Source organism: Corvus kubaryi, unplaced genomic scaffold (genome assembly GCF_017639235.1).
Source record: "Corvus kubaryi isolate FWS band 111438036 unplaced genomic scaffold, C.kubaryi_AGA036_p1.0 37308, whole genome shotgun sequence".
Classification (NCBI taxonomy): Eukaryota; Metazoa; Chordata; class Aves; order Passeriformes; family Corvidae; genus Corvus; species Corvus kubaryi.
Genome location: NW_024581096.1, coordinates 11,962,492 through 11,976,113, shown reverse-complemented (window position 1 = coordinate 11,976,113; position 13,622 = coordinate 11,962,492). Strand labels below are relative to the sequence as shown.

General features: G+C 43.4%; 1 protein-coding gene across 2 annotated transcripts in view; it reads right to left on the bottom strand.

The window, feature by feature from the left end:
* Nucleotides 1-4,184: 4,184 nt before the first annotated feature.
* Nucleotides 4,185-13,622, bottom strand: part of CAPSL (calcyphosine like) — an 11,337-nt gene continuing 1,899 nt past the window's right edge. The window contains exons 2-6 of one of the 2 annotated variants that reach the window (XM_042028498.1): nucleotides 11,416-11,508; nucleotides 10,129-10,265; nucleotides 9,135-9,312; nucleotides 8,291-8,500; nucleotides 4,185-5,330 (exon numbers count right to left, since the gene is read on the bottom strand). In XM_042028498.1, coding sequence (XP_041884432.1) covers nucleotides 5,229-5,330; nucleotides 8,291-8,500; nucleotides 9,135-9,312; nucleotides 10,129-10,265 — 627 coding nt within the window. In that variant the 5' untranslated portion in view covers nucleotides 11,416-11,508 and the 3' untranslated portion in view covers nucleotides 4,185-5,228. The remainder of the gene's footprint in view (nucleotides 5,331-8,290; nucleotides 8,501-9,134; nucleotides 9,313-10,128; nucleotides 10,266-11,415; nucleotides 11,509-13,622) is intronic. The other variant, XM_042028497.1, reaches the window with a different exon arrangement.

Below are 13,622 nucleotides of genomic sequence, written 5' to 3'. Positions count from 1 at the left end.
AGCAAAAGTCAGAGTTTCCAGGGTTTCTTCATCCTTAAAATGAGGTAGGCATCAGTGTCCACAGAAGCACTAACTCCATACCAGTAATTCAGAAATGCATCTTTCATAACCTAATAATGAGAAAAACAGTGTTTACAAGGGTGATGGCTATATACTGTGGCTCAACAGACTCTGTATTTTCCAAACAGTTCTTTTGCAGCTTCCAGGGAAGTCTGATTTTTACATCAGACTCTCCTAACCTGGTATTAGGATGTATTGCTGCAGCAAGCTCTAACACAGAATTTGGTTGTATGACACTAAGGCCAGTGGGTTGAGATTCTTTCATTGGCTTCTAGAGCTGCTTCTATGGGCTCAAAAAAAAAAAAAAAAATCCAGTTATTGTTAAATATTGACTGCATAACTTACATGTCACAGCAAAATTAGATTAGTCCAACATCAGGACCACCACCAAATGAATGTAAAAAGCCCCAAAGGTTTGTCAAACAACAGAAAAAGTGAGACACAAAGCAGAAATGCATTGATGAAAATGTCTAAAGCAATAAATGTATGCCACAAAGTTGGAGCTTCTCTAAAACTGTCTGACAATTGTTTTTCCAGAAAATGTACATAAGCTAAAAAAAAAAGCCCAAGTCCATCTTTTGAAAGTAAATATATATATATATTGCAGCTTTTGGAAAAAATGCCACATTTTTAATGAAATAAAGGAACAGATTTATCTCAAGAAAATAAACACTTCTCACATTTTCCCATAGTCTCTGCTTTTCCACAGGAAACCAGACTTGATTCAGCTTCGACAAAACCTTGTGCTTCCTTTCTTTCCCAGATGTTCAACAAAGGCTGGATCCTGTCCCCAGTGTCCAGCTACAGCTCCTGTTGAGATCAGCAGCAGTGCTGTGAGCTGGGGGGAAAACCTGGGTCCAGGTTTTGGTGAAGGTGGGGCTGCTGTACCTGGGGTGGCTGCAAACCTCCACGCATGAGCATGGAAGAGATGCTAGAGCTAAAACCAAGCTCACTTTGAAACCACAGGGATTTCAGACTCAGCTGAGGCACACCAGTATGGCTGGGGTGCTGCTGCAAACAGAGACGCTGCTCTCAGCCACCTGAGGACTTGGTGTTAAGCACAGGCTACTGGGAATTCTTCTTTCTGCTCACCCTACAAGAGAGGAAAGCTAAAGAAACAGGGCAAGCTATAACCACAGTGAAAGCCATAGACAGTGGGCACTGCTGGCAATGCCAGGCTGCTCTTGGCATTGCTTGGTTTACTGCGGAAACCTGAATCTGCTGCTGCTGCTGCTCCCGGTGTGGAGGATAGGAGCTGCAAGCCAAAAATCAGCAAATTCACTGGTCTTGCTCCTTCTGCCAGCCAGTGACAGGTCCGGGATGGCAAAGCTGTGCTCTGCCCACACGGCTGCAGAGGTTTGAGGCGTCACTGTGTACAAGGAATTACATAAAGGCAAGTTGGCTTTTATACAAAAATGCACACAGGTGGTTTCATCTGCAAAACTCCAGCTGCTGCCATCTGCCTCTGCCAAGACAGCTTTGTGCCAGGAGAGCAGCAGAATGAATCAGATCACTGAAAATCTCTTGTGGCATAGTTTCAAGGATATATGGCAGAGTGGGGCTTGCGTACAACTCAGTTGCTTGAATCAGAATTTTATGCTGCAGGAGAGAGTACAAGCCAAACAGCAATCCTGGATCACATCAAGCCAAAAATTTCCTCTCCCAGACAGAAACATGAAGCCACAAAGAGCACAGAGAGGGCAAAATCAAAATGTAGTGAAGGAAGCTGCGGAAGTGCCACCTTTCCCAGAGGAGCACACCAGAAGAAAAGGCTGCCCTACACCTCTTCATCCCTATATCTTGTGCTCCTTTGGGGTAGTGGGATGGTGTGTCATGGAGGTGCTCTGATGGCTCGTGCAAAGGCAGGAAGTGGGGGCAGAGTTCTGGAAGAGTTATAAGGGAGCCTTTTCCCTCTTTTCCACAGGGCTCCACCAACATTTTTGGAGCAAACTTCAGTGCAAGCTGTTGGGGAGAGCAGACCTTATTCCTCACAAGATGCTGTGCCACACGGCAGGCTGGAGCTCAAGGTGCAGACAAAACCTCCACCTCTGGGACTGCTCCCCAGCCCTGCAGACTTAGATGTTCCTGTGGTTTGTGCCATCCTGTTTAGCATCTGTTGCACAATCAGAAAGAAGAAATAGTGCCTCCCATCTTGATGTTAGCACCAGATACAATGGTGTGCATTGCCACGTATCTCCCAAAATCTGCTGTGTGTGCTCTGCTGTGTGTGCTGTGGAGCCACAGGCTGGCAGGACAGCCTGCATCACCACTTATCTCGTGCATCTGCTGGGTCTGTAATCAGCACACAGCAGCTGCAGCTGAACAGGGGCCTTTCAGCCTCATTTTTGGGTCTCCGAGATCACAGAGAGGGACAGTGAAGTGCCAAAGGAAGGCTCTGGGCACTTGCTGTTAGTCTTGATAATCCCTCTTGTCTGGTTCAGATTCCTTTAACTTTCCTTTAACCCCTGAAAAGTGCTTCCTCTGAATCCCCAGTGTGTGTGTCCAGTGTGTCATTATGGCTGCATGATCCCCAGCAGAGATTTTACTACCTAGCAGTTAATGCCTGTGCTTGTTCTATTAATTTGCACACATATTAATCAAATTACATTTCTTACAGGACAGATTCCAATTTGAGTTCTACAACATCTAATTACAAGTGAAAAATCATGGTTTTGCTTCCCAGATTATTTATTTTTTGTCCTGATATCACTATACCTTTCCTGCAGTTACCAGTTGTTATTTAGACTGCTCCAAGAGCAACTCTGTTTCCGCAGAAGTGAAAGGAAACTTTGCCACTAGCTTTGAGGACACCTGAAACCAGCCCTTGGAAACATGGTTCTATACAGATGTTGAAATCACTCAGCTGTCAGGAAACATACCCAGTGAGCAATGAGGTCCACACACAGGCAGACCTGAGCTGGGAACTGTTCTGAGAGCACCAGGGATACACCACCAGGGTGAGGGGTTTTGAGCTCTCCTGGATCACGTCCTTCCTTCAATTCCCCACACAAAACCCCATTAGTCCATCTCAGTGTAGAAATCTTGTCCCGAAGCACAGGGTTTTGCCCAGATGCCACAGGCTCAGCTAAGGCTCCCAGAGGCCAATGACAAAACTTTTGCTGGTTTCAAAAAAGCACTGCTGCTTTCAGTACCAATCCTCCCTTCTGAAAATGTATATTGGTTTGGAATTAAATAAAATAGGAAAGTATTAGTACCAAAGACAAACGGGCTGCAGTTATTCAGATTAAAACTTCCGCTTCACTTGAACAAGTATCAGCCTGCCAGATCACTGCAGGGTTTGAAGACATGAGATAGCAAGTGAAAAGGAAATGTTTCTTTCATTTTGTGATGCCCACAGTCCATCTACATTACTTTCTTTCTGTTTGAAAGAGAAGACACATAGCATGACACATGTTGTGAAATCGATTAATGAAAGAGAAGTGAATGGATTCTACTCAAGCTGCCAGAACCTGTTCAGCCCCTATTTGATAGTAAGTTTGTTCTTCATATATATTGGCATTGCAGTAAGTAAAGGCTCCTCTTATGATAGCTGGCAGTAATAAAGAGAATTTCTTCACCAGTTTCCAGTGTCAGCCAGTATGCAAGTTTCTGGAGGATTACTGGTCAAGAAAATAACTGAGTTTGCAGAGCTTTCACTAAGGAATTGCAAGCAGCTATTGCTCATACTGAGATCATCACTGAACAAAAGAAAAATAGGGTTTGCAGAGGATCAGTGCCGCAAGCACTGAGGACTTCAGTGTTTGAACTGTTAGCAACCCAGGTTAAGAGCTAAGACTTCATCAGAAAGGCTGTTTTGAAAGTCCATTCTATAACCCTGCACTGCTTTTAGCTGGCTGCCAGCCTGAAATGGAGCAAATGCTGCCATGCACAAGCCATTTACTTTGCTACAGTAGCAGCTTCTCAGTCTGGGAGAGCAGCACAATGGTGAGAGGGGAGCAGAAAGTAGAAGAAAAAAAGAAAAAGGTATCAAAGCAGGGAAAATTAGACACCTCACACTCACACACTAGGTTTTTGGGGGATTTTTCTTTTTAGAGTTTCTTTTGTGTGCTATTTCCTCAGTGCCTGTATGGACAAAGGACAAAAGATGAACTGAGACAGCCTCATTGGTGTGACCAGAATGGTAGGTTCCCAGTCTTTATTCAGTGTCAGAAATAGAGAAGATAAGATAAGAACGTTACAAGTTCTGTATTTTCCAGAAAGCTCCTTGAAGTCATAGCTTGGTCATAAAACACTGCAAATACAAATAAGTAGTAAGCAACTTTCAGTGTAGGTGTGTACAGGTAACAGCTACCAGGTCAGCAAACATTCCAGGAACAGAGAGAAAAAAATACTGTAACACATGTATCCCCTTTAAAGAAAAATATAAGTAAAATGATCTCACAGTACAGAAATAAAGGAATCAAACCAGGCAGAAGGGAGTGAAAATCTATAAAAGGCTGCAGAAGAGGTTGAAACATGGTATGCACAGGAAAGTTGTCTGTATGTTTAGTCATGAGCCAGGAAGATAAAACGGGGCTTTAAAAAGCATTTTGCGTTTTTCCTGACCCATGTCTCCCCTTCTTGAATTATCCCTCCAGCCTCCCTGTACTGGGAACTCACTGCTGGTTCCCAGCAGCAAGATCAGCAATTTCTCCATCACACAAGTGACACTCAAGAAGCTAAGAGATACTACAGTGCTACAGGAGACAAGTCTACCTGACCCTCTTGGGCCAGATTTCCTTCCATTTATAACAGCCTGTCCAAGACCACCACAGTTCAAGAATATTTTGGTTTCCTTCTATTGCTTCCTCTGCCAAACAGATCCGTATCTAACACTCCAAGAGGGGTATGCTCAGGAGCCACAATGACCTACTGCAGATGTCAGAAAAGCAGGGAAAACCTCATCTCAGAAAAGACATGCTAGGGATGCAAAGAGAAAAAGGACAGATGTGTGAGGTGGCTGGATGCCAGATCTGCTCTCTGATTATGTTCTGATCCGCTGAGGCTGAGCCTACTGAAGCATCTGGGAATTAATTCTGCAGATTGAATGTAATTGGCACAGTTACTGGAAACTGTTGTTATGGAAGAGGAGGGTGTTGTTGTGCATACACTTCATCAGAGGAACCTACAAAAGGTGAAAGTAAAGTCTTGCTTCCTTAACTATATGATCAGAGTTTCCAAGCATTCTTCATCATGATGATAAAGTAGACGTCTGTGTCTATTGAAGCACTGACTCCAGCATAGTAGTTCATGAATTCTTCTGTTGTGACCTGAGACAGAGAAATTAAATATAGGAAAATGAACCTTTGTTTTTTTTAATGATGTAAGTCAAAACCACACATTGAGGAGAATTAATGAAACTGAACATCTGCTATTTCATGTTGTTGCTAACAAAAAGGAGACGAACAGGAGGAATTAAGACACTTAGAATTTGCTTAATCTCACTTCGCTAGAAACAAGAGCTCATGTTCTCCATAACACTTGGATGGAGATGAAACATGTGAAGTTTAACTAATCTTACCAGGAACCGAAGTTAAAATCACTGCTGCCTAAGAAGACAAATGTTTTAATGTGTCTTTTTCCAGGGATGGTATAATCTGGTTCTTTGCATTATTATTAATTAAAGTGGATGGGGTTTCTGATGCAATTCAGAAACAGCTTGGAACTTTATAACCAGCCATAGAGAGAAAATATCATTGCTCTAAACAAGTCTCACTTAATGAAGCAAATGTTCTTTCAAATGCCTAAGAGCTTTGAATAGCTTTCATGGGTATTTTGAGATTTAAAAATGACCATCAAAAAAAAAAAAAAATCAAATTAGCTGACAGAAAAACTGCGCATGTCTCTTGTGATGCCTTAACTCTCAAACCATGTAGGTCGTTATTTGAATAAATATCACATAGAAAAATATAAAACAATATAAAAAAGACATTAAGCTATGAGAGAGTGTGTTACAGCGGGGATTAGTGTAACACGCATATATCAAACCAGGAGTCCCATGGAAAGGAAATATATAAGGACCGATTCTTGATAGATGTTTCAGAGATGTTTATTTTCCCAGCCACATGGCCGGGGCTCTGCCAAGGAACTGAGGCAATCACGGGACCCGAGGGTCCTTGCCCGCACAGGGGAACACAAAACAACCAATGGGGAACGAGGCTGACCAGGGGCAGGGAAACCCCGTGCCTCCCCCCAGGGCCCCTCTCCCAGGACTACATGGCAGGGGGAGGAGACCCCAACAAGAGTGTCCAAAGGAGGGCCAGGAGGGTGGTGAAGGGTCTGGAGGGGAAGCCGTATGAGGAGTGGCTGAGGTCACTGGAGGAGGAGCCTGGAGGAGACTGAGGGAGACCTCATTGTGGTCCTCAACATCCTCATGAGGGGAAATGCAGGGGCAAGCACTGATCTCTGCTATGTGCTGACCAGTGACAGGGCCCAAGGAAATGGTCTGGAGTTGTGTCAGGCAAGGTTTAGGTTGGGTATCAGGAAAAGGTTCTTCACCCAGAGGATGGTTGGGCAGTAGAACAGTCTCCCCAGGGCAGTGGTCACAGCACCAGCCTGACAGAGCTAAAGAAGCATTTGGACAATGCTCTCAGGCACAGGGTGTGATTCTTGGGGTGTGAGGTGCAGGGCCAGGAGTTGGACCTGATGATCATGATGGGTTCCTTCTAAATCAGTATATTCTTTGATTCCTTGATATCTGCTCTGATTGTGTTGTGTGTTTCAGAACCTAGAAAAACATGACAATAGGGAGAAGGGACCACTCCACACATGAACTGATTACAAGCCTCACTGAACCTGCCTATTTCAGAGGCACCCAGCAAGATCATGGTGAAGAGGACCCTTTTAGCAAATGCTCAACCTTGAGGCATTTCTGCTAAAAACATTTTAGGTATCCAGTATCATTAGTGTATCATGTAGTGATTCAGGAAAGCAACAGTCTGTTCTCAGAAGAAACAGCAATCAGGTGAGCTAACATCAGGAATGGTGAGCAAGAGGTGGGTGCTCAGAATAACCAGGCACTTAACTCATCAAGGATCACTTTGGGGACTCATTTAATGTGTTCATGTGCGACCTCAGAACAAAAAGCAGGAACATTTTGTTTGACATTTTCTAGATGTCGCCACAGCTGTGGAGATGGAAGGAGATAGCTGGCTCAGAACTGGAACCCCTAAGAATGACACTGCAGCAGAAGGGATGAAATTCAGCTCTACTAGGTGCAGAGTCATGCCCAAAGTAAATAAAACTCCCCACCTCTCTACGCCTGAGAGCCTGGGTGTTGAGAACAAAGCAAGTGAAGGATTCGGGTGGAGTATTAGACAGGCAGGAGTCATAAGTGCAATGTAGCCTTGAAAACCCAGGTGCAGCCTGGAGAGTGGGAAGTGTTGAACACATCCCACAAAGCAGTGATAAAAAACTTACAGCCTTGTTTGTTATTATTAACTGCTCAGACTGAGAATATCACCATGTGAACCACTGAGATACCGGATTGCTCTGAGCTGGTCAGACAGACGTAAGGCCAGACCAAAGAATTTGCAGACACATAACAAGGCGAAAGAGAGCATGCTTGGCTCGGAGGTGGTTGCAAAGCAGATGTATATAAGTCCACCACTGAAGGTGCCCAGGCTTTGCACCTGAACCAGAAAGTTGAGCCAGAGTGCAGGAAGGGCTCCCAGCTTTGTCCCAGCTCGTGGCTCCTCAGGGCACACAGCTGGTGGCAGCAGCCCCAGCCCCATCCTCCCTCCAGCTCTCTGTAGATAAACCTGTTTCTATTATGGACTGATTTCCAAGTCAAGTGTCTCAGTAATTACACTGGAGAAGAACTGTAAAGTATTTAACATACATGGGAACCTGCTTTTTAACTGGATCCGAGTAGTTATTCTCCTAAGAAGTGAAAAATCCCTCAGTTTATGTGGATCTTGAAAATCAGTGATTTTGTGGGGCACTCTGAATATGTACTTAGTGTAATCTATGAAATTATATTATTAAAGCTACAAGACTTAGTGCAATCTCACAACCACCTTTGTACCTCCTGCAGAGCCCCTTTGCCTCAGAACATGCAAGCTAGCTGTATCAGGAGTGCTGTGCACAGGTTAAGCATCTACTTCAATTTTCCATATAGATGTGATGCAAATGGATGTTTGGTACTGCAATTACTCCCACACTTAATAACGTAAGTCAAATTCTGAGTCAGACGGTGATTTCATGGCTTGACACTTGGTGCTTCGCTTACCCTCCCATCTTTTTCATAGGGTGAATCAAAATTATCCAGAAAGGCTCTAAAAACTTGATCTTCTGTCCAGTCTCCATTTTGGTATTTGGGATGATATTTTACATTATACACCCCTCGTAAGTCTTCAATTGTTATGACACCATCTCCAGTCTTGTCTAACTTCCGAAACACCTGCATGATGATCTCTTTTCTTGCATTGGACATGGGAGGCTGTAAAGAAATATTAACAGTCATTTTATTTTTGCCAACTACGTGCCCAGCTCCAAATTCAATTACTTGCTGTTGCTAGCAGTAAAACTTTCAAGGAACATGGGACAATAAACTGGTGATAATCTACACCGTCTGTGAGCTAGAAAGAGCAATATATCCTCAAAAGAGCAATGTTATTGACTATTCAATGTCTAGCCATACAATAGCAAATGGACAAAAAGAGAGAAAATGCTACCTAGAACACTTTTCTGATCTGCCCATTTTAAATATTTCGAAAAAGAAATTACTAATTACCCTAAGTACTAATATTTTCTATCTTGATTGTTCAGGCTTCAGCAGAGCAAAGAAACTTCAGACAAAATCAATCACTGTGGTGGATTAGAGAAAGGCTCCCCTGAATTAGTTCATGTTATGAAGAGATGCATCATAAAATGGCCAAGAAAGAAGTAAGATTGATGGGCTGAACCACATAGGTACCCAGACTGCAGCACAGGAATTTCAGTATCTAAATCAAGGCCACAATTAATTGAAAAAAAATCACAACTGTTTATTTGCAAATATTCTATTCTATTTTGTTCTGTTCTGCTATATTTTAATCCATTTAATGCAATAACAACATGAATCCCACACTTACTCTCAGTGTAACAAGAAATTCATCAAAATCAATTGTTCCACTGCCGTCTTTATCAAACTTCCGGAAAAGCTCTTGTGCTTCTTCCTTACTGATCATCACAGCATAATCATGTAGTCCTCTCAGAAACTCGTTGAAATCAAGGGTTCTGCTGTTGTTACCATCAATAATCTTAAATGCTCTGTGGAAAACATGAAATTTGAGGAAAATGCATAGGAAAACATGGAGAGTGCTGCAGTGGTTTAGCATAGGACTAGAGTAGAGAGTCACCTTACTGAGGTAACATTTCCTCCTTGTTCCCTAATCTGAGGGGGGAAAAAAAAGGAAAAAAAAACCCACCAACAAACTCCCTACACTTATTGGCACTAGAGACGACTTGTTTAGATTGGGGGCATGAATATTACATATCTGAAGTTAAACAAGGGAAAGGCTGCCGTGGTATATCCCTGTTCATGATAGCCCTCTGCCCTCTGCAAGTTGCACATTTAGATGAAGTTCCAGTTGGTCACCATCTGGATTCCTTTGTGGTTTGTGGGGCATGGCAAGGGTCTCAGGGTGTGATGCAGCTCCCCTTTCCGAGGGGTGGGATGCTTGCAAAAAGCATTTGCAAAAAAGATTTTAGGTGCCTCCCACAAACTAGATAGCTAATAGACCATTACAGCAAGGGCAAGGAAGCATAAAATCTCCAGTGCTGAAATACTTAAGATAATTTTAGAAAACACCAAAGAGAGATATATGGTTTATGTTTCCTTCCTCTCCCTGGCAGGAGTTTTTCTGGGTCTCACAGACGCACTTGCTCATGAGGGATTCACAGTCTTCAATCCTTCAAAAGGTGAGCAGGTCAGTCCCAAAACACATGAGCCCCAATGCCAGGTTCTGTGGGTTGTGGCGTTTTCACTGAGATGAGGAAACTCAAATTTTGGCACCTGTTTAGCCTGTGATCCTCTTGCAGCTAAAACTATTAGGCTGAATAATGGGTTTGACTTCTTATACTCACTTGCCAAGTCCTTTGATGCCTGCAGATCCTTTTGCTAAACACTGCAGGCGAAGTCTTTCTAGAGGGTCAGTGGTTTTGTACAGGCTTCTTCTTGCTTGGATTGCCATCTCTCGGTCATGTCTTGCTGTGCCCGGCATCTAGAAGACCAAAACACTGATGTGGCATGGATTCACATTCAGACATAGTGCTGAAACCTGCCTTAGCATACAGAGCATCCCAAATTCCTCACTTGTAAGCTGCTGGTGGCAATTCTTCCATTTTGACCCTCTTATTTCCTTCTCCTTATATCCTTCTACCAGAAAGGGAAATTGCCACTATAGGCTACCAACCATGAAAGGAGGGCTCAGCCAACCACTCTGTGATTAATCCAAATGCAGACAGGAGATTGTGTGTAAGAATTTTCTGCCTACAGTGTGAGAACACTGTGACAGCTGGTGGATGCACTCAGGAGTGTGTGGCTGCCTTGTGTCCACAGCATCCTTTCCAAACCTCCTCCACCCGGCCAGGTCTGCAGCTAGCATTTGACCACAGGAAGACAAAAATGACCCTGGCTGGGGACCTTTGGCTTTGATTCACTTTTCTTCCACCGAAGTCCTGATTCTCCAGAGCAGAGATTTCTCCCATTGCATGTCTGAGCAACAGCAGTTGCCTACACATGACACCCATTGCTTTTTTAACACAATTGCAGAACAAATTAATACTTTAAACTTTCACAGTATTTAGCACATGCTGACAACACAGGCCTTGTAGCTTCCCTCAGAGGAAATCAGCAGAATAAAAATAGGGAAAACCAGCCTGTGAATCTGCAGTGCTGCAACAGCACCACCAAGAGCAGCATACCCGGGCTGGCAGAGACCCACTCCCTCTCCCACAGGGATTATTTGTGCCTAGTGCTAAGAACAGCAGGACTGCCCATGCCCATATTGATATTTTAGGGCCACAGTGAATCCTGGGCACAGGCTCAGGGCCAAGACTGCTGTTCCATAGCCTGGCTGATGGGTCTGGAGCAGAGCATGAAGACTCCCAAAATATTTTCCATCCTTTAGAGCCACTTGGGATCAGGGCACAAAAGAGTTACAGAATCTACTGCAGAGCTCTAGACTCAAAGGGCAGCTGCTGCTCTGCTGAGGCAGTGCTGGGTTGAGGAGATGAATCTGAGCAGCTCCGTGAGGCATTGTCAGTGCACGTGGCACTTCCAATCTCGTTGTCATTCCATGTGCAGAAGTGTGAATTGAAAGGGTCAGACAAAACTTCTAAGAAACATGGAATTAAACTGTTTCATCTTACCTACTCCACTCCTGTTTACAGAACACTGGTTATGGCTACTGGTAATGTCACATATGCTGAATTTTATAACTGCTTCAGAAGACCCCAGCTGGGCTTGGAAAAACAGAAAAATAAAATGGTTTTGTACTCCACAAATGGTTTCAGTACTAGGTTATTGTAGAAGTCTAGAGAGGTAAAATATAGAGTATTTTCGGCTTTTCTTCAGACAGAACAAGCAAAGTTCTTCTGGGAACTCATTAACCAGTGACCGGGAAGATCTTACAGCTGATCTTACAGGAAGAGATCAGCAGCCAAAAACATTTTCTGCAAACAATGACCTGTCCTTAAGAGGAAATGTTTAGCTGGAAAGACTATAAAATACAATGAGGTTACATAAACAAACTACATTGATATTATATAATAATGTACTACTGCTTTTATATAATATATAGCAATTATACATCTATACACAGAGTGCATGGTGCAAGCATTATCATGGAGCAGTGTGCTTCTTTCTGCACTGTGTTATGTCTTTATAGAGATCTATAGATACTGAGACCAACAAGGACATAATTAATCTCCACTGCATGCTGCAAAAATCCACACAAACACACACAGACCATGAAAAGAGTGTAGCAAAAAAGAAAAGAGCTGCCTCAGGTTCAGTGGAGTAATTTCCAGAATAATGCAATGTGTGTCAAATAATCATTGCAGTAAGACTCATGAATTGAGGCTAGGGAGGGATGATCTGATTTGATATCTGTTATGGTCTCCTGAACCTCAATAAAAGCCACTGAAACTGGCCAATCCTCTGTTATTTATGTGGTAAGAATAAAGTTTGCTTCTACATCTACAAGCATTTCTACCTCAGAACTCACCATCTCTAGGCTAAGTTGTCCCAGTATTGAATCACTTTTCTTTTAATATATGTTGTTTCTAGTCTGAATTTCCTCCATATTAGATGCTTTTCTACTCTATTTTACAAGATTAAAGAGCTACCTACTAAAAATGTGCCCAGTACTTAAAGGTCCCTTTTAAACTCACTTTGGCTTAGTAATTAGGCAGAGCTCAGGATTCCTGGTACAAAATGAACTTCCAGATGTCAGATGATTCTGCTGCTGCTCTTGAACTTCTAAATTTTTTTCCCAGTGTTCTGTCTGAAGTGGGTCAGAACACCCACTCCCACTAATCTCACTAATACCATAGGTAAAGATATTCCCACTTTTTTTCCCCCCAGGTATTATGGTTAAAAACACTAATAATAAATATTTCTGCTGCTCTTTGCAAATATGTATTCTCTATAATGTTCAGTAACAAAATCACCAATATTATACTTTGTAGGTACAAAAATGCTGTTAGTGAGGATCTTCTTGTTATTTTCTAAGTCTGTGAGAGACTTTTCTCTCTCACAGAAGAGGTAGCAGGGAATGTAAACAACCAAGCCACCTGCAACCTTGGAAAGTCTTGTTTATGGTATAGTAGAAAATATTTTGATAATGGATGTTTTAGGATTTTGGCCAATCACCCCCAAGGGGTGGCTGGTCCTTTGTCCAATTAGACTATGAAGAAAAAAGTCTATAAAAGAGTTTGTAAAATAATTAAATAAATCAATCTTGCTGCACAATTCCTGCCTGCTGGATCTTCTCCTCCTCCTCCTCCCTATGGCTGCGGGACACGGTGATATACCCTAGGAACCAGGCCTGCGGTAATATTTGGTGACCCCGACGTGATTTGCACTCTCTGACGTGTCCTGCTGCTGCGAGCCAAGCCGAATTCCTGTAGAGGTACGCTGTTCCTTTACCCCCCCGGGACCGGGAGGTCTGACAGGACTGAGAAATGGCGAACAGCGGCTCACAGAACGACGCTGTCGTACTGGCCTGGAAAGGTGTGTTTAGCATATTGCAAACCTCCATTCCTGAAAACTCAGTTCAGGAATTACTAGACTGGGCTGCTTTAAAAGGGATTTCCATGGACAGAGATAGTGCCTTGGACTTTGCCTTATGGCAAGAGCTCGGATGCACTGTCCGACACGAGCTCCCGACTGGGGAGCTGGCAGCGTTAGAATTATACAAAACCTGGCGGTTGTTATTTATTCTGCTGACAGCCCTTGACTGTGATAGCAGGGCTGGATCGCCTGTCTCGGTGATGAGTGATGGAGGAATGTCCGAGGGGGGCCCCGCTGACTGGGCTTCTGGGGCAAGTGATGGTGGATTCGGAATAACCCCCCC